Genomic DNA, 20,650 nt, shown 5'->3' on the forward strand with positions numbered 1-20,650 from the left:
TATAAATTAAACTTTAGAAAAAAATTGGGAATAATTAGTTTCACATTAGAAGGAGAGAAAATTAAAATAAATTTTGATGGGTCATTTATAATGATCGAGTGAATCAAAAGATATGATCAAAAGAGTAAATTCTTAGAAAGTGCTCAAAAACGTCAAAAAGAGGCCTATTAATTTTTTATCAAGAAAGACAAACAATGATGACCACTTTCAATTTTGTTGCAAATTTTGATATAAACTTCTTACAGGGATTATTTGTTGTTATTTTTTGTATCAACTTATGTCAGCATTGTATTGTTGTAAAAGGAAACAGAGAGGTAACACTAGCCTAGTTTTTAATCCTGATATGGGAGTTTTAGTCAAGGCTGTCATACATCACACCATCACTCTAAAAAAGGCACAACAACGCCACCACTTAAATCTGGGGGCCTCTCTCCTTTTAAGATAAAAGTTTTTAGTTTGTTCAGTTTTCAGTCAGCCAAATGATCAGATGTTTTTGTAAAACTCTAAGAAAAATGGCTAAAAACTACCTTGGTTAACTAACTAAGTTGGTCTAATGTCGACATTGCTCTTCTAATTTCGAAACCCTTCTTTGGGGCTAAGAATAATAGGAAGGTCAGAATCAAAAAATTTTTCCTTTTGAATGCTAAGCAAAGAAATAGAGTTTCCATGAGCGATTATGACCATCCTATTATTCACATCAAAATTTGTGAAAATAACATTGAAATGGATAAAGATCAGCCTTTCTAAGCAAATTCACCACCTCAAGCAGCCTCAAGCTTACACACAGTCAATATATACAGATGACCAATACCTGGCATGTCTAAAATGCATGAAACATAATGCATATTGCATATTGTATTATGCATAATAATTGAAAAATTTCAAAATAATTAGTTTATTCTGCCAAACAACTTTCTTTAGACCTTTTGCTAGGTGTGGTATCATGTTGAATAACAAAAAATTACAGCATCACAACAATTACACATTAAAGCATAATTGGTAAACTTGTGTACCTAAATACTTTCTATTGCAGGGGGGGGGTCCATGTACAAAACAGCGGCATGTATCAGTACTTTGTAGCAAATTTCGATTTTAAACACCCACCCACCCCTATAGTACAAAATGTACAAAATACTATCCAGCAAACTCCCAAAAACACCCCAACACCCCCTATATTTTACAATATACTATCCAATACTATCCAGCAAACTCCCAAATACACCCTGACACCCCCTGTATAATACAATATACTATCAAGCAAACTGCCAAATATACCCCAACACTCCCCTTACATAGTACAATATACTATCCAGAAAACTACCAAATATACCCCTACACCCCTTCATAAAATAAAGATTTTGAGCCAAAAAACTTGAAACTTTGGGGCAAGTTTTTTATTTTTCTCATAAAAAAATTTTCAAAAAATTTTCTCGAAAATTGACAAAAACAATTGAGAATTTAAAAAAATTTGATTTTGGCTTTTTAGTACACAAATACTAAGCAGAAAATCCGAAATTTGACCCTGACACCCCCTGTATAGCACACGTATACTAAACAGCAAATCAGAAATTTGACCCTGACACCCCCATGTATGGTGCACAAGTACTAAACAGCAAATTTTTTTTGAAAAGACCCACCCACCCCATGATACATGCCGCTTTTTTGTACATGGACCCCCCCTGTCTATTGTTTCGATGACAGGCTTGATGACAGGCTTTATGACAGGATTTATGAGCAGAGCAGTTTATGCTATATTGTAACTTATAACCTGAGCGAGAATTTGCTATATAAATCACATCTCTAAAGCAGTAAAATCTAGAACAGATTTGGCTTGCGTCCAGGGAGACCTCTATCATTTTAACGGATAGACCTGAATTCCAAATAGTGGTGAACTGGAACCAAATATAGATTACAGCAACCAAAACAGAAATTTTACACATATATGAAGAACGTGGGACCCAGGTTTTGGAGTTCATGTGGAGGAAAGTGGCCAAAATTGAGTTCCAGTTTCAATTGAGTTTAGATTCCCATCCCCCAGTTTATATGTTTATAAATAAAACCCTCTGAGTAAGCTGTTTAAAAAAATAACTTTTTTGCATTAAACAAAATTACAGTATAGAAGATTATAGCAACGTAAAGCTATCATCAAAGATAGTCAGTTCCTTGATTAATATCTCAACTAAAAAGACTTGAAGATAAAAACTGTATTAAAGAGAAATTCCATAGCCTATGGCAAACAAAAGAAAACCAACTGTTATTTCCTTGTGTGTAACACAGTATAGCCTAGCTTGTTTTAAAAACTAAAATTTCAATGCTTGGTTATCCATTAATCCCTTTTTTCCTCGTTATTAAGCATTACTTAAAATTTTAATTTTGGGGCCTGAAATGACGCGAACACAACTTATTGGTGACCCAGACCCTACTTTATTTGGATTACCTTTTGCGAGATTAAATTTTGCGAATTTTTGCCATTTTCGGGAAATTAAAACTCGCAAAAACGCGTGAGATTCCTGAATCACGAAATTAAATGCATCACAAAATTTTTGAAATCACATTTTTGGTGGGTAAGCCAGTCCAAAGTCTCCATTTATGACAAAAAAATGACTATTTTTCAGCTGTTTTCAGGCTTACTTGCGAAATTAAATCCACGTAAAATTTTAAATTAAATCCAGAAAATTTTGCAATTTTTTTTGCTTGGGAAATTTAATCTCGCAAAATTTAATCAGATTAAAGTATCCGCTGTTGTTATTCGTAGAAATTGCACATCGTTAAACCAAAAATATTGGCTATAAAGAAGCTAGTTTGTCCTACCATAAGTTGGTCAAATGTTGGCATCACTCATCTAATTTTGACACCCTTCTTTGGGGATTGGAACAATAGGAAAGCCGGAATCTCTTATTGGAACAAATTGTCTTTGCTTAACGCTCAGAGAGGAAAAATCTTTCTTCTATCAGTGATTCCAACCTTCCTTTTATTCCATCTCTAAGGCGGAAGTGACAAATATCTTCATTTCGCGTCCTTGTTGGGTCTAAAAAGTGAGTCGGTCGGTCGGTTGTAAAAATGAATGAATTTCTTCTTCTCGTCCAACCTCCATCATCCATTTTAGGAGTGTATTCTTGCAGGAAACTGCCAGCCAGCAGCCAAAACATCTGCGTGTTATGGGTGGTTTCAAATTATGACCTTTGAACACTGTGACCTTCAACCCAAAATGAAGCATGTAATGATAAAAAAGTCAAAAGGGGGGGGGGGGGTTCGTAGGGGTTTGAAAAACCGTTTTCCCGTCAAAATCTTTGCTGAATCCCGGAATCCCGAAAATTGAAAAAATAATAACACCGTCACACTGGCTTGTACAGGGCAAAAATGTACCTAAATACCGTCACTGTCTGTTTTTAAAATACCGTTTTCCAATCTCTTTTTTCGTCAAATCCCGTAATACCGTACTAAAAAAGGGCCAATCCTGTCACACCGTAAAAGTACAAACCCCCCTCAAAATGCTGCGAATGCGCTAGAAATCGCTCGCAAAAAATCAGCAATAATAAAATTTTTGAACGAAGGAAATGTCATCAACAGAAAAAATCCGACAAATTTACCCACTCACCGACTCAATTTTTGAGGGGCGGTGGGGCAAAGCGAAACGAAGATATTTGTGAATTGCCGCCTAAGGAAGGTCAAGGATGTCGAAATTAGAAGACGGATGTTGACGTTAATTAGACCAACTTACGGTATATTGTCAGCCAGTCTGGAAATGGTGCACGATACTCCGAATATATTCGGCGTGGGGCTCTAATTCCTTTTGGCGTATTGGCGTAAGGAGCAGCTACAAAGTAAGATATTGGCGTAAGTCTAACCTTTTCAAATTTTTATTTCCAGGACAATACACGACGGCAGAACACTGGAGCACTTCTCGCCATTTTCGATAAGTTTAGCAAACGGCAATATTCGATTCATTCTTCTCAGTAATCCGTTGTTCACCCGAAATTCATCCAATTATAAATCGTAAGTCTAATGCACAACGTTTATTATCAGCTTCCAGCAAAACGTTGAACGCGGATGACGAAGCGGAAGAATAATACCGCCCGCCTCAAAAACCACCCGTCCGCCCGTGAGATCGCGGTTTACCGTTCGCCTTTATCGTTTGCCTTTTATCTTTTAGCGCTGGATTATTTGGTCTGTAATTATTTTTTTAAGGAGATCTCATTCTTTTTTCATTAATTCGCGAATCTCAAAGAAGTCCAACGTACTTCCTAGTCCCACAGCTAAAAAGTCAGGGCAAATGAGGTTTATGCGGACTAATATTAGTAAGATTGTCCAATTTAGCTTTCTCCCGAACAGTATTTATCAAATATGAGATATCTTTCAAGCTTTTTCAATCATCAAACCAGGAAAAATAGTCGATTCTAAGCCAACTTTCAGGCGTGAAAATGCTTAACATCCCGGAGGAAAAAGTCGCACCTGCGGCGCTCAAATTTTTCCATCGTTAAAAAATTTTCGCCTACGGCGTAGGAATTCGAGATTGTCTTTATGCCTTCGGCGTGGCCTTTGTACCAATTCCACACTGGATTGTCAGTTAAAGTAAACAATCGATTCTATCTATTGCCTTTTGATTAAGGATTCATTGATAAATCAACAAAATTTGGCTTCAAAAATAACAGAACATTACAACCTTTAAGAGCCATTTAAAAAAAAAACCTTCAGGAAAAATCAATTCTGAAATTTTCTTATATTTTAACCAGAGCTTAATATTCATTCATAAACTGAATAATCTATTGTGCTGCCGTGGTTTGTATGACGTGTTTAGGGCATTAGGATGACACTGTCTCTTTATGGACTTAAAGATTGTCTCTTATTTTGCTAGCAACTTGCAAATTGAGGTGGCAGGCTATATTTTAGAAAGGCAGGGCATAGTCCGTTGGTCGGTGGCCAAAAAGGGCACTTTTTCTTGTGTTTTTCTGCTAAAAAGGCTGTTTTTACCAAAATATTAGTGTTTTCAGGAGGGGAAGCGTCCGATGACCGGACGCTAAAAGGGCATGAAAAATGGCCTGGGTGGAGTCTCTGGATTGATGCTCTTCTTCGCACAACCGTTATACAATACGGCAAGTTTTAAGTGGAGTCTGGATCACTTCACAACCCTTATCAGTGCGTCACAAACAGCCATATAAACAAAACTCAACATTCTCACAAAAGCTGTCTTTTTGATTTCCCAAACATTCGTCTAAAGCGTTCACTTCCACAATAATTTTATTATGTAATTGCAATTTCGGTCAGTCCACAGTCGGCTTCAACATATACACGTGTTTTTATTTACGTGACCAAAGTGCCTACTAAAACAATCCGGGGGTAAGTGGCGAAGCAACACAGCAGATTGTTCGTAAAGTAAAGAAATATCTTTTGGCATTGACAATCAAATATAATATATTATACTATATTTCCTTATAATTCAAAAATCAAAAATTCATTTTTCATTCGCAAAAAATAAAAATAAAAGAATAATGAATCAATATTACATACTAAGACGCCCCCGTCTTTAACTCTCGTTTAATTTCCGATCTCGGAACGTGCAAAACGCCCGTCCGCCCAATATCCACCCAATCAGCTTATTTACTTTAATTGTCCTTTGACTTTCAAAAAATAGTATTTAAAAATTATGAATTTATAATTACAAAAAACAAAAAGTTTGATACTTCATTAGTGAAATATTCAATAAATTCCTAGTTTCAATTTTCAGTGGGGCGTTCTTCTAGGGCTTTGTTTATCGCGCAATTTTTGCGTCACACAAACTTTCTCGGCCGCTCGTAATAATTATGCATTGCCAAATTTGGTTCTCCATTGGCAAGTCAGGATCGATGGTGACGTCACTAAGCATAAAAAAGAAAGGATTTCGTCAGTTTTATGCATATATTAATTTGCGAGATATTCTATTCGCTGTGCGAGCGCACTTTTCGTAGACTAGTCAGAATACTTTCTTTTACTCGCGGGATTGATGGTAACTTTTCATCTTTGTTATTTTTAAAATGAAGCACAACCGAAAGAAAATAAAACTTCAGAAAGTTGCGTATTTCCAGTGAGTAAACGATTCTGACAATTAACAAAATTGATGATGATGATTTTTTTTCGGTCAGGCAAATGTCTCGTATTGGGGGTTCTAGTCTTGACCCCTAAGCCTACGCAAGATTGAAGCGTTTGGGTAAACGAGACAAAACTTTAAAAAAGCTGGTGTTTTGAAGCGCTTCCGTGCGATCGAAATATCGCTGTTTGTGACGCACTGCTTATACAATATGGCTAGTCTTAGAATCCCCCCCAAACACAACATTGCTCTCGCTTTTCTTGCAGCTTGTCCATCATCAGTCGGGTGTTTAAGATAAAAACTGCAATTATTGCTCTTTTCGGAAATTATTGCCGAAAACGGCAATTTTTTTAACGATGAAATGCTGAATCAGCAGAAAAATAAAAAAGTATATAAATAAATGAAAATTGCCGTTTTCGGCAATTATTGCCGTTTTTGCAAATAAAAGTTGATTTTATTATTGAACACGTGGTATTTGACACCCTCGCGATAAGTAGGCCCACTTTGCCTCGTTTAGTTTTGTTTTCAACTGGTTTTTGTTGGAAATGCAGATAGCAAAATCGCATCGAGTCATATGTAAACAAATTTACAACGGGAGTTTTGTTATCTCTTTCTGGCTGTGTTTCGGCATCGATGCAGGATCTTTTAACTTATTATTTTAGAACTTTTCATGTTATTGAGCAACGAAAAATTGAAAAAATCACTTTTAAAAATCCGAAAAACCTTTTTCTCGATGCAATTTTACTATTTTCAAACACCTCTGACATCTTTGCCCTTAAAAGGACAACACATTTTGCTGATTCAGCATTTCATCGTTAAAAAAATTGCCATTTTCGGCAATAATTTCCAAAAAGAGCAATAATTGCAGTTTTTATCTTAAACACCCAACTGATCATCCCGCATTCAATATTTCGAGACTTGCACGAGCGTGCTGCTTTTTTGGCCTTGGCAACACATGGCTTTGCAACCCTTTCAATCATCAATAATGAATAAGGTGGCATGAATATAATGAAATACTCTTCGATATACTTAGCCTGAACATTTGTGTGCGCTTCTATTGAAGTTCTTTCTTAATATTTAACTTTCTTAGAGTGAGATGATATAAGTGCAGTGAGTGTGAGCAATCTCCACAGCTCATTCTACCATTTTGAAGCAAAAGTGAAAGTGAACTTTTTTGGCGCGAAAATAGGGCGGTTCTAAACGCCAAAGGGTGTGAAGCGGGCGCTAGTATAAACCATAATGGTAACCGCGTAGCCAGCGAAGGTTTGAGATTTTTATTGAGATTTCTTCATTCATCCAGATAATTTCATTCACCAAGTTTTAATCTTGATTGCATTCTGTTTGGTTTAGTTCATGGTTTGTTTGTTTGTTCAGATTATCAAATTATATATCCTCTTAAATTCAGTCTGATTCATAGTAGCTCAATTTCAAATTTGCATTAATTAGAGGGCAAGGGGGGGTCCCCAGTTAGCGCGACTCCAGAAGTCATGCAACTTTCGTTGACGTCAAACCAAATGTTTCATTTTTCCGTGAACTTTGAACCCTTCGAAATTTTTTTCTATGTATGCTAAAGCGTTCCTGTTTTTACTAAATGAAAGCCCGTGATCTTATCTTGATCGGGAGAAAAATAAATTGCAACTATCTATCGATGATGAACATGAACAAATGTGTCTGGAAACGGAGGAAAATGTAGAGCCCCCTGCCCAGTTGGCGACCGGTCTAGTTGGCGACCCAACGTCTTTGAACCCAGAAAAGTCATACAAAAATAAACCTCTGGAGAATTTCTTTTGGTAGTTATCTGCCTTGACCTATTTCCCATACTGTGTAAAAAAAGTTCTAGAAAGGAGCGAGTAGAATCCGAAAGATTCAACTTTGCACGGATGCACATGAAATACCCGGTTTTTTCGAAGAAAATAAAAACTACCTGTGGACAAAAAAGGTTGGTAAGAAAAAACGCTTCAACTCCCACTCCAAAAAATACTTGTCCAAAACGATGAGTATGTTAGAAAGCATTTCTGTAAAAATCAGCTCGATACAGTTTCCTGCGTGTGAAATATTGATAAAAAAGTTGATGCAATCAGCTTCGAAATTTGACGTCCAGTCTGCGACCGACCAAACTCAAAAAATGAAAAAGAATAGGAGAATACCTACTCTACATTGCGATCAAAACATTCCAGACGCGAAGAGAAAAAAAGAAGACTTTACATTGCGATCAAAACATTCAAGGGGCATGTCCGCGGTCTTTAACCTGACAGCTCCAATGCGAAGTTTCTAGCTCCGGATTGAAATAACAAGGGAAACCGGTATATTGAATCTCCGGGTAGACATAAAAAATTCCCTCGTTTTTATCAAATGAAGACTCTCCATAGACTGCCACTTTCAAAACAAAACAAAAACAAACTTTAGAAAAAAATGGCAACTTGAAGAAAAATTCTGAAAAAACATGCCGAAAGGAAATGTAAGTGAGCTATTTTAAAACAAAAGAACGAGTGTAAATAAATTTAATACGGGAAAGCTTATGAGTTTTCTTATTATCCTGATCAATTAATATGACCTTACCTGCAAGTATAGCACTGATTTTCTCTTTCTTGCGATCGGTCGCAGACTGGTACGTCAGTCGGGAACTGGGCACGGCCTAATTGGAGTTGAGTCCCGAGTGGGATTCGACTTTTCAGACAAAGGATTTTCGTCGATTTTGTACTTAACCATAAATTTATGTCTTTACCTTTTTGGGTTTTCTTTGGAATCGATTCTCTTCCTCTTCTCTTCGTCATTAGGGATCCCTCGTCATTATGCGTTTAAAATAAGTCCATTCTAATTTGCCAGAACCTGATTTCAACGTCATTGTAACACGCCCGGAAAAGTACCATACCGATTTAAATATTTGGAAATGATTGTCCGTGTTTGTAATACTCTCGGGTACCTTATGGCCGTCCCCCCCCCTGCTAATTAATTTTTCGAAAATTTTCCACTACCCATATTAATTCAGTCCCGAATCTAGCCACATATTTAACACGTTCGGGACAGTCCCGAATTCAACCTTTTTGTTATCAAAATCGGGACCGTCCCGAATACTGCCTTCTTTATAAACATTCGAAAACGTATTTTTTTAAAGAAGTCGGAATACTATGTTAGGGCAGTAATTCCAAAGTAGTGTATTCCGCCTTCTTTAGAAACACTCGAAAACGTATTTTTTTAAAGAAGGCGGAATACTATATTAGGGCAGTAAGTCTATAGTAGTGTATTCCGCCTTCTTTAGAAACATTGGAAAGGGAATTTTTTTAAAGAAGGTGGAATACTATGTAAGGGCAGTAAGTCCATAGTAGTATATTCCGCCTTCTTTAGAAACACTCGAAAACGTATATTTTTAAAGAAGGCGGAATACTATGTTAGTGCAGTAATTCCAAAGTAGTGTATTCCGCCTTCTTTAGAAACACTCGAAAACGTATATTTTTAAAGAAGGCGGAATACTATGTTAGGGCAGTAAGTCTATAGTAGTATATTCCGCCTTCTTTAGAAACACTCGAAAACGTATATTTCTAAAGAAGGCGGAATACTATGTTAGGGCAGTAAGTCCATAGTAGTGTATTCCGCCTTCTTTAGAAACATTCGAAAGGGAATTTTTTTAAAGAAGGCGGAATACTATGTTAGGGCAGTAAGTCCAAAGTAGTGTATTCCGCCTTCTTTAGAAACACTCGAAAATGTATTTTTTTAAAGAAGGCGGAATATTACGCCTTCTTTAGAAACATTCGAAAGGGAATTTTTTTATAAAAGGCGGAATACATTGTTTGGATTTTTTGTTCTAATATTTTCGCCTTCTTTAGAAATTTTGAAATAAGGAAAATCGGGACTAAAAATTTCTCGTTGCCTTATATACTTTTACTTGAGTCCCGAATCCAATATGTTCGTAAAGTAAATCGGGACTAAAAATTTCTCGTTGCTATATATACTTTTACTTGAGTCACGAATGCAACCTTTTCGTAGACCAATTCGGGACCGTCCCGAATCAAACCTTTATATAGACAGATTCGGGACCGTCCCGAAATTTACATTTTCAAGACAAGCTATCATTAGCCCGTATAAATAAAGATCTGCCCCACACTTCCCTGATTTTCAAATTCAAGCCGCCATATCCATCTTTTCAGTGACTCAGATATTAAATATGTATTATATTACTTTTACTTGAGTCCCGAATTCAATATGTTCGTAAGGTAAATCGGGACTAAAAGTTTCTCGTTGCTATATATACTTTTACTTGAGTCCCGAATTCAACCTTTCGTAGACCAATTCGGGACCGTCCCGAATCAAACCTTTATAAAGACAGATTCGGGACCGTCCCGAAATTTACATTTTCAAGACAAGCTATAATTAGCCCGTATAAATAAAGATCTGCCCCACACTTCCCTGATTTTCAAATTCAAGCCGCCATATCCATCTTTTCAGTGACTCAGATATTAAATATGTATTATATATACTTTTACTTGAGTCCCGAATCCAATATGTTCATAAGGTAAATCGGGACTAAAAGTTCTCGTTACTATATATACTTTTACTTGAGTCCCGAATTCAACCATTTCGTAGGCCAAATCGGGAATTTTAATTTAGTCCCGAATCCAAACATTTCGTACGCAAAATCGGGACTCAAGTAAAAGTATATATAGTAACGAGAAACTTTTAGTCCTCGTTTACTATATAATAGTATAAATCAAACCATCGATCAATTTTTTTTTCATCGATTTCGACTTCCTAACTACGTCGTTCTAGTTCGGGACAGTCCTGAGCGGGACTCAAGTTAAATTAGGCCCTGGGCACCAGTACCGCTCGCTTTGAAAGTTTTTTATTCTAAGAAGATCGCCACAAACGAAAAATCAAAACAAACACGAAGAGCATGTTAAAAGTTGTCTAAACGTTGGTCGAAAAGGATTTTCAAAAATGTTCAAAGTAAGTGAAAAATTTGAATCAAAAAATTTCAGTCGCCAACTGGGCAGGGTACTCTATTTGAAGGCTGAAACTTTGTATGTTTATCAGAAAAAGGGTGAGGAATTCAAAAATCACATTCGCTAATTTCAGTTCTTTCATTTTCATGTAGTTTTTTTCACTTTTTTGCTTCTTTTGCATGGGAATGTCCCAAAAAAAGTTTTTATTTCTGCCAAAATGGATTTTCTTTTCATTTGGGGTTTCCCCTTTCAGAAAAACTTATTCAATTCTTTACTCATAAGTTTTTGTTCCTCCATTTCCAGAGGCCCCTTGAAAATGGGTCCTACCACCGTTTTTGCAAATTTTTTTAATATATACATATTACAATTCCCATCGCCTGAAAAGCGAGCTTTCTCAAGAAAATGATAGTACGGCTATTGTTAAATCATATATCTAGCCTAGGAAACCCTATAAATGACCCCTCTAATCGATAGTACTCTTCGAGACGCATCTGTTAACACTGGTATCTTTCGCTGAAAATTTTCTCAAAAATGCTGACATCAGCATAAAATATTGCATTTTTGAAGACGTATCAGCCAATTCCGGGAGAAGTCCACCAAATGTGACAAATGACCCCATTTTGGAGATCTACTCTTCAAGCTCTCTGGCACAATCAGTTTTAGCTAAATGAGAGCTTCAAAAATCGACTTTCTAAGGACCCCCAGGCTAAAATGACCCTACCCCCTTCAAGCCCCCATAAAAAATTTTCCCTAGCTTTGCCAGCTTGGCAAAAACTGGTTTTGGGGTCCCAAGGGACCATATGAATATGATGGGAAAATAAAATAAAAACCCATATTTACTACTTGTAAGGGTTGATGCAAAAAGGCCCTTTTCGCCGCTGGACTATTTTCAAATTTTTCCAAGCTATTTTCCTAACCTTTTTTTTGACATTTTTAGTCAAATTTTTGACACTAAAATTTGAATATCTTTACAACCACTCATCCTCTAGAGGCCTATGACCTGAATTTTCTTTCTTTTTCAAAGCTCTACAAGATAGGATAGGTTTTGAGAAAAAAATTAAAATTTGAAAAATCTTCTGGAGTTGCTGCCCCAGTGCATGAGCGTTCGTGCGCCAAACTTATTTTTCACTTTTTTCACTTAAAATCCTTTTTGACCATCTTGTAGATGAATTGAATCTGAAAATTGCGGTAATATTCGATTGAGATTTGATTGCGTTCGACAATCGAATTTCAATCGGTCGATTGCGTTCGATTTATTGGTTCGACTGGTTCGATTGTCGATTCCGTTCGATTGAGATTGTCTGGGCATTATAGGCCGATCATCGATGCGATGATGGAATTTGATTTTGTCTTTCATAGTGTGCAGAGGGGTCCAGCCCCAGCATTTTTCAGGGGGGCTAGGGAAAATAGCCCCCGGCTAAATTCTAGAAACATAGCCCTACCTTGATAGCAGCGACTCCAGAAGTCAGGCAACTTTTGTTGATGACGTCAAACCAAATTTTTCCGTGAAATTTGAACCCTTCAAACTTTTTTTCTATGTATGCTAAAGCCTTGAACTGCGCTAAAAATAGTAGATCTAGCTTTGACAGATCATTTCGATGGAAGTTGTTGGAATGTTTACATGACTCTTGACAGAAAATCCTTTTTTTTTATTGTCAATGATGACAGTGCGGTTATTTAATTTTGTTAGATCTGGCAAATTGATGTTTGTAAGTGCACTTTATAGTGTTGATTCCCATTGAAGAGTCATATTCTGGTTTTTATGTTACTAGATGCTGTTTTAGAGCTTTAGAGCTAGCCTGTATGGTAAACAAGTAATCAAATTCCATCAACCTAATAACATGGCATGGGAATTGATGGAATGAGAATGGGGGCGGGGTGGCTGAGGGCCCGTTTACATGGATTTTCGGTACGGTCTGAGATCCAGACCAATCTGAGATACTCTCTTGGTTACATGAAGTGTTTGAAGGTGAAAATGTACGCCGAAAATATTTTAAAGACAAAGTCAATATGTGCACCAACCGATTTGTTAAATTCTGTGGGGGTGGTGGTGGGCGCTAAAAATCGATTTAAAGCATTCAGTACGATTTTGTCATCCAAAGGACAGCTAGATTTTGGTATACCAGCTGGCCATTTAGCTTTGGGCAAGTTGAAGTCACCACCAAAAATTATACTTGGGTTGGATCCAAATGCTGTCAAAGCCAGTTTTGCTCCGTTGAATGGGGTAGTAAAATCATTGGCCATTGATGGATTTCCATTGCTTTTATTGTCTGGTTGACGGTAGACAACCAACAAGGCCATATTCTCAGCTTTTGAGTATAGACAGAGAAGTTGTACTGTTTTTGAAGAGTATGAATAAAAGTTCTTCAAATGATGCTCCAATGTATTTCCTCATATAAAAACATACTCCACCAGTGTGTCTTCCTCTGCTTTTCTTCCTTCTTGAAGAGTCCACATCGAGTTAGGTAAGCACAAAACTGCTGTTTAATCCAAATACTACAAATATCAGTTGATACTGATTCTAAAAAGTTACAGCCTTTTTTGCCTGCACTACAGATTATTGAGGTAGACTTTAACTGCCTTCAAATAACAATACTGCATAAAAGTTATAAGAATAGCTGACAGACATAACAATTGGAACCGTCAATAAATTTATTTACAGTATAATCTTGTGTGCTTAATTGTAGGGGAGGGGGTGGAATACACCATTGTCAACACTTTTGAAATATGTCAAACTTTAATTGTTTGTACTTATTTTTTATTAAAAAAGGCTTGCATTTTCTCAAATTTTGAAATTTAATTGTTATTTGGAAGTAAAAATCTGAAAAATGAGCAAAAAGTTAGCAAATGAAAAAGAAATTGAAAGAAATCGTTTGGAGAAAAAATGGAAAGGTGTCATTCAACTAGTCAGTGCTCTAAATGTAAAAAATGCAGGAGGAGCCTCAAGTTCAGGTAGAAATTTATTTTTTCGAATTTTGTCAAAATATTACTCTTTTTTCAATCTGTAAGGAAACTAATTTTCATGGTACCGTAAATCCTCGAATAAGCGCCCCGCTTGAATAAGCGCCCCGCTGCTTGAATAAGCGCCCCGCTGCTTGAATAAGCGCCCCGCTGCTTGAATAAGCGCCCCCCTTTTAGTTAAAATAATATTATAAGCGCCCCGCTCGAATAAGCGCCCCCCTTTGAATAAGCGCCCCTTTCGAATATTGTTATTGATTGAATATGATATTGAGTAGATACTTGTGTCTTAAAAAAAAAGCGATTAAGAATAAAATGATAGATATTGTCAATTGGATTTTTCCAATTTTTCTTTTATTCATCCTTTTTTGAAAAATCAACCCTTTGAAACAGTTAAGTTTAAGCAAATTCCGAATTTGTTGATATACGAATTTCTGAAATAAAAAAATAAGCGCCCCGCTCGAATAAGCACCCCGCTTGAATAAACGCCCCCTTAGAGCCTGAAAAATTAAATAAGCGCCTATTCAAGGATTTACGGTAATTTAATTTGTACGCTTTTAAATCTTTTTTTAACCGCATAAAAAATGAAAATTTCCTTAAGATGGATCATGGGTGATGCCTTTGGGTGGACACCTAGCAAAAGAGATGCAAGCCTTGGGGTCACCTCTGACTGCAGTCAAAGACCTTACTTTTTCTAAATTTTCCTCTATTTAGAAGAGATTGAGTTGTTTAGTTGTTTTTACCTGGGAGAAGCTGAGTTGGAAAAAACAATTGAAGAAACATTTAAGAAGCATGGCAATTTCCTACATTTAAAAATCCAAAGTGAAGCCCTCAAACAAGCCTACAGTTATCTCAGTGCTGCATTGACTGCTGCTAAGAAAGCTAAAAATAAATATGTAAGTGATATTATTTTCAAAAAAACACTTACTTTACATTGGAGCATTTTGTCACAGTCATTTTAAAGCAATCCCCAAAGAGCTTTCTTTTCTCTAAATTTTATTAATCGTTTTATGTAAATTTCCTACACCATACTTTTTTTAGATCCCAAACATAAAAAGCAGTTGTAAGTCTGAAAATTACTTGTCTGTCTGTTAACGTCTAAAAAGGGAATAAATTTCCTTCAACAATTGTTTCTGAAAAGTAATAACATGAACGGGATTCTCTATATAAGGTTTGATATTCAGCAAAATTAAGAAACAACCATTACTTAAGATATCTTTTCATCGTTTTCAGCCTCGTTTACTGCAAGACACTGTTTTGTTACTATCAAAATATCATTTTGTCATTGGTGACTATGATAATTGCTTGATGTACATCAGATCAATGGAAGATATATCGTTGGAGGGCATGCCAAGAAGAAGCAAATGTATCTTCAGTGAAGCTTTTGCATGTAAAGGTAACAGAAAAAACTTTTCACAAAGAGCTAGACATGCCAAAAACCAACCTACAAATAAGGGTAGTACGTTTTTTGGATTGTTTTTTGTATCATAATACAGTATTCTTAGAGTCAGATTGAATTGAGGGAATATTACAAAAAGACTTGCTTATTTTATATTTTAGACTTTCTTTCATTTTTAATAAGGAAACCGTTATTAAGTTTGAAATGAAGTTATCCAATATCTTGTTTCAGCCATTGCATTGGAACTTCAAGGTGACGCAACAATTGATGAAATGAATAAAGATGCTATTCAAGCGTATGAGCGGGCTGGTGAAATTGCACTGGCCATTTGCATTGAAGAAGAGAAACAAGGATCTATGAAACGAAATGTTTCCACTGCTACCAGTAGCCATACAACACTATCAAAGTTGATGGAATTTGCCATGCTACGTCCAGGTCACATGTTTGCAGAAAGTGGGTGAGAATCTTTTGTTTTGCAGATAGTTTCAAGACATGAAAATGTTAGAACTTGTTCAAGAGAGCTCTTCCATTGTTCTTTTAAATGGCTTATTAAAACAGTTTTCAACCTTTTCTTTAGAATGGTAGACGATGCTATCCAAAACTATCGAGCTTTGCTGAAAATCATTGAAACAAAAGCAACTGCAAACACCAGAAAGGTTTTTATATAGAAATGAATGATTTCTATTTTATTCAAATAAATAAAGCAAACATTTACAGATTACCTTTGGGGGAGGGGGCAAGCTTTTGAAAATACATTACGTTAATATTATAATATAATTCAAACCTGATTTGTCATGATTTTAAACTTATTGACACCGCCACCCCAATACCAATTTTCATAAAAAGGGGGGCATCCCCTTAAATTAGTTTTTATCTAAATTACAAGAATTTTCAAAATAATGGGGAATACGACACCACTTCTCGGTCTATCACTTTGGTACCTATGTAATGTGCAAGAAATGAGTCTCCCTTAGTGCCAGCCCCCCCCCCTACTAGTTGGGGGGATTACACCCTAAATTTTTCCCAAAAAAGGAGAGGGCTGGAAGTACACCACTTTCTTAGGGGGGGGGTGGCTTATGTACTTGGGGGGAGCTAAAATCTCATCACTTAACGTGGAGGCTAAAATAATTCAGCTTAATAGTTGGCTTCAATTACTCAAATTGAGTAAAGTGTCTAGGGTCAAAAGTCCTGGGGGATAACAAAAAATTCATAAATCTTTGGGGGACTTAAAACTCAGGGGGACCTAATTTTTGCCTAGGACCTAAACCCAGGCTGACGCTATGCATTCAAAGTAAGATTTCTGACGCTCTACGAATTTTTCAAGAATTGCACAACTTACATTAACATCATTCACATCATGTAAAATGTCTTTTTTTCGTTCAGATGGCTTGTCGATATTTGGCACAGATCCTGCTGTCGTGTTCTTGCTCACAACTGTACACACCACCTTCATCAATGAGTGATTCCATATCAAGATCCAATTCAAATACTGTCACTATGATGTCCACACCCAGAAAAGATAGTCCAGACTTGTTCGCCAACAACTCCCTGAAAAGGAATACATTGACAGACAGGTATTTTAAAATTGTTCATTTCTGAATAATGGTTTGATAATAATGGTCGTTAATTGGAGTATACTGGTCATCATAGTGATCCCTTTTAACCCTATAGGATTGTGTATACACATAAGGCCCATGCCATCAGGATCTGTGTGATTGAGTTTTTTCTGTAGCAGGTGTTTCTAAAAGTTCTATTTTCTTTACCACAGTATGTTTTGTCCACAAGATGAAGTTGAAGAGACATTGCTGGTGTTGCTCATTGCTGAAGCTTTGGTATGTTGACATCTATAACGTTCACAACCCACGACAATTTAATTGTGTTGCAGTACTTAAGTTGATTCCTGCGTACTTCATGCATTGTTAAAGCAAATTTCAATTATAGAAGATATGGTGTTTTATCCTCCCTGCTACAGACCGGCTATCGTTTTTTAGCTGAAGTATTTTTTTTGTAATAATGAGAGATGAATGTGGTAGAAATGATACACGGTGCCTTGTCAGCATAAAAACACGTTTTCAAGTGCAAATTTTTACCAAAAACTACTTTTCTTCCCATAGCATTTGCAGCAAAGTGAGGTGAAACACACAGAAGAAGACAGCGTCAGTAAAGAAAGAGTGTTGAACGAAACGAACATGATCTATGATTCTAATTTGTACTGACGAAAAAAAGGGCCAGTATTGTTACTTCAATGTATGTGTATTTCTGAGATATTCAAAGAATTTCTGTTAAGTCCCTCCCAGAGATTGGGTGGTAATGCATACTTTTGTATGCAACTCACCTAGATTGCTATAGTTTACCAATTGTTTTCTTAGTGTGATGAAGATCTTCTGTTTAAATACGTCTGAGCATCAAGCCCTCGTTACATACATTAGGTTCTCATTCCTCCATATCTGTAGAAAGGCAAAAGCTCTTCTATAGAACTTTGACAGCGAAAACACTGTAGCATTCTGTAGAATACGGGGCTGTATAAGTAGGTTCTATAGGCGTTGACTCGATGAATTTCTTAAAACTACCAACTGCACCTTATTTTATTCTGTAAAGTGTTTAGAGAAAACAATGAAGCTAGCATATGAAGAATTCAATTTATGGTACAACTTTGGATTGTCTTTGGTTTGTGCTGGAAAAGTAAGGGTCCTTAAAGCCAAGTTTACACTAAGTTCTCATTTTATATCTGCGATTAAGTTTAATATCCTTGTAAGAATAAGTAAGTTTTCTATAATGATCGTTCGAACTAAACAAAGTTTTTTTATTAACTCATCATTAGCGATTAGCGAACACTTTTTTTTTAACACTCTTGGTGATATGTCCAGTACAAGAGTTTCGAATTATCCCGCTGTTTTGATTCCGTGTACGCGACACGAAATAATGTCAAGTAAACAAACTCTTTGATTGGATAATACAATAAGGAACGCAGTTTTCAGCCAATCAGAATTTACTACTTTGATATTTTTTCGTGTAAATTACACAGAATCAGAGCAAAAAACATTCATTTTGTACGAAATGCTGTAGATGTAAAATATTTTTGCTGTATTTATTGATCATAATCTGCTAAATTATTATTTTTTTGTTTTGCTTTACTCTTGGTTTTCTGTTCGTCAGTTTTCAAGGGCGTTACTGATGTTTGAACAATGTCAAAAGCTTCAACCAGAAAATGCAAACGTTCTGATGTTCTGTATTAAATTGTGCATCAATCATCTCCATGAGGTATTTGAAAGCAGTGTTAACATAACATTTCTATACCAAAGATATTTAAAAAAAAAGTCTACTAGTTTGAATTGAGAAGCAAAACTTTTCATTATTAAAAAAAAGGTCGTTCTTAGTTTTCGAGCTTTTTTATATTGCAAACGTAATTAATCGAACCAATCGAACGGTATTTTTAATCGAACTTAATATGATTTGTCAAACTGAATCGAATACATGTTTTTTTTTATAAGCAAGTGTATGCCCCTTGGTCAGGCTCGTGTATGCTTAAATTCTCAAAGCATTCAGGCATGGATTATGCATATTATATGCTTATGAGTCATGCTTTTAATTCACCCCGAGCCAAGTTTTAGTGGAATTTTAGAAATTTTGTAAAAATTTGCTCAGATTTGGGAGCAGTGGTAGCCGTAGAATGTCTTTTTTTTACTTGACCTCGACCAAACCATTTTAAACTGATAAAAAATGACAATTTGAAAAATATTTCAGGCTGACACATATGCTTATGTTATGCTTAGGAATTCTGCAAATCTGAGCCTTCATATGCTTATAAGCGTTATGCTTATAAAAAAAAACATGTAATCACAATTTAAGCGACTTTTGAAAGATCGATTAAATAATTTATATACTATATACTATATAGCAAATTTGTTCTAAAATTAAATAATTTAATTGACCTTTTGTCTTTCGGTTAAGTTCGACAAAGTTCGATTAGTTCGGTAACCGTACTGTTCGATTAAATTACGTCTACCTTATTGTGAAATTCGGTCCAGCTACTCAAAATATGTGAAAAACAAAATTTCTTTGGAAAAATAATATTTTCGCTAAAAAATGTGAAGATTCTTCTAATCAGAGAGAAATTTAGACTAAATCTTATGAAGAATTTTTCGAAAACATTGTTAATAGTACGAAGATGGGATAAATTATGCGACCCGCGTGTTGGATATTTCATCAGATGCTTACATCAAAGCGAGTGCAAGACTGGCCATGGGAATCTGCATGTGCGTTCAGCATTCTGTTTTGTTACAGTTGTTACCGTAGGTTGGTCTAATATCGACATCCCTCTTCTAATTTCGACACCCCTTCTTAGAGATAACAATAATAGGAAGGTCGGAATCACTGATAGGCAAAAGATTTATTCCTCTCAGATTGCTAAGCAAAGAACATTAGTTTCAATCACTGATTCCGACCCTCTTGAAGAAATTAGAAGAGGGATGTCGATATTATACCAACTTGCGGTAGTTTTCTCTAAATCTTACACTTTCGACTCAAACTGAAATATTACTTATATATTTATCTATAAGAATCACTATTTATAAGCATAGATCAATGTTCTTAGCCAAATTATTATTTTATTATTATTTTTTTCATAAAATGAAATTAGAGCGCGATGGTTTTGAGTTTTCTGAAACACTTATTATTATTTTTGGCTGAAAAATGAATCTTTATCTATAAGAATCACTATTTTGAGCATAGATCATTGATTAGCCAAATTATTTTTTTGGACCTCCTCCGGTGCCCGGTGGAGGTCCTAGAATTAACCCTTCGTTTTCGGCCGTTCGTTCGTCCGTCGCCGTCTGTTACCGCTTTTCTCAATGGCCTCATTAGTTTTTTTCTGATTTTTGCACAATGATGCCAAATGGCAAGCCCAGAACGTGACGGAGCCCGATTTTTTGAGAAAAAATTTATTTGGGCAAATTTGGGCCAAAAATACCTAAAAATAGGGTTTTTTGGACTTTGTTCAAATCCTGTCATAGTTTTCCTGATTTTTTGTACAAAGATGGAGGGCAAGATTCTCAAAAGAATGGCTGAAGTGGTTTTTTTTTCCCGGAAAATTCTTATTCGCCTTAAAAAACGGATTTTCGTATTTTGGGGAAATTCCCTTTAACCAAATAAGAAAATATAGCTTTTAACAATGTTGACTCATTTTTTTTCTGATTTTTTGCACAATTATGCAAATGGCAATGCCTAAAATGTGTCGGAGCCGATTTTCGAAAAAAAATATATTTGGGCAAATTTGGCCAAAACTGCCTAAAA

At 35.9% G+C, this 20,650-nt stretch overlaps 1 protein-coding gene across 1 annotated transcript; it reads left to right on the forward strand.

Moving 5' to 3' along the window:
* The first annotated feature begins 13,791 nt into the window (after nt 1–13,791).
* On the forward strand, nt 13,792–19,605 carry LOC136808520 (tetratricopeptide repeat protein 7A-like). Its single transcript, XM_067065046.1, has 10 exons — nt 13,792–13,953; nt 14,674–14,855; nt 15,193–15,355; nt 15,590–15,815; nt 15,936–16,014; nt 16,742–16,932; nt 17,127–17,190; nt 17,473–18,040; nt 18,515–18,619; nt 19,520–19,605. The coding sequence occupies exons 1-8, from the start codon at nt 13,830–13,832 to the stop codon at nt 17,572–17,574; spliced, it is 1,131 nt and encodes a 376-aa protein (XP_066921147.1). The 5' UTR covers nt 13,792–13,829; the 3' UTR covers nt 17,575–18,040; nt 18,515–18,619; nt 19,520–19,605.
* The last annotated feature ends 1,045 nt before the right edge of the window (nt 19,606–20,650 follow it).

The sequence above is a fragment of the Clytia hemisphaerica genome, unplaced genomic scaffold, assembly GCF_902728285.1.
Source record: "Clytia hemisphaerica strain Z4C2 unplaced genomic scaffold, Clytia hemisphaerica genome assembly, whole genome shotgun sequence".
Taxonomy (NCBI): Eukaryota; Metazoa; Cnidaria; class Hydrozoa; order Leptothecata; family Clytiidae; genus Clytia; species Clytia hemisphaerica.

Coding starts and splice junctions, on each gene's coding strand:
- LOC136808520 (XM_067065046.1), top strand. CDS start 13,830: ATGAGCAAAAAGTTAGCAAATGAAAAAGAAATTGAAAGAAATCGTTTG. Junction 15,816..15,935: donor CACATGTTTGCAGAAAGTGG/GTGAGAATCTTT, acceptor CCTTTTCTTTAG/AATGGTAGACGATGCTATCC. Junction 16,015..16,741: donor CAACTGCAAACACCAGAAAG/GTTTTTATATAG, acceptor TTTTTCGTTCAG/ATGGCTTGTCGATATTTGGC.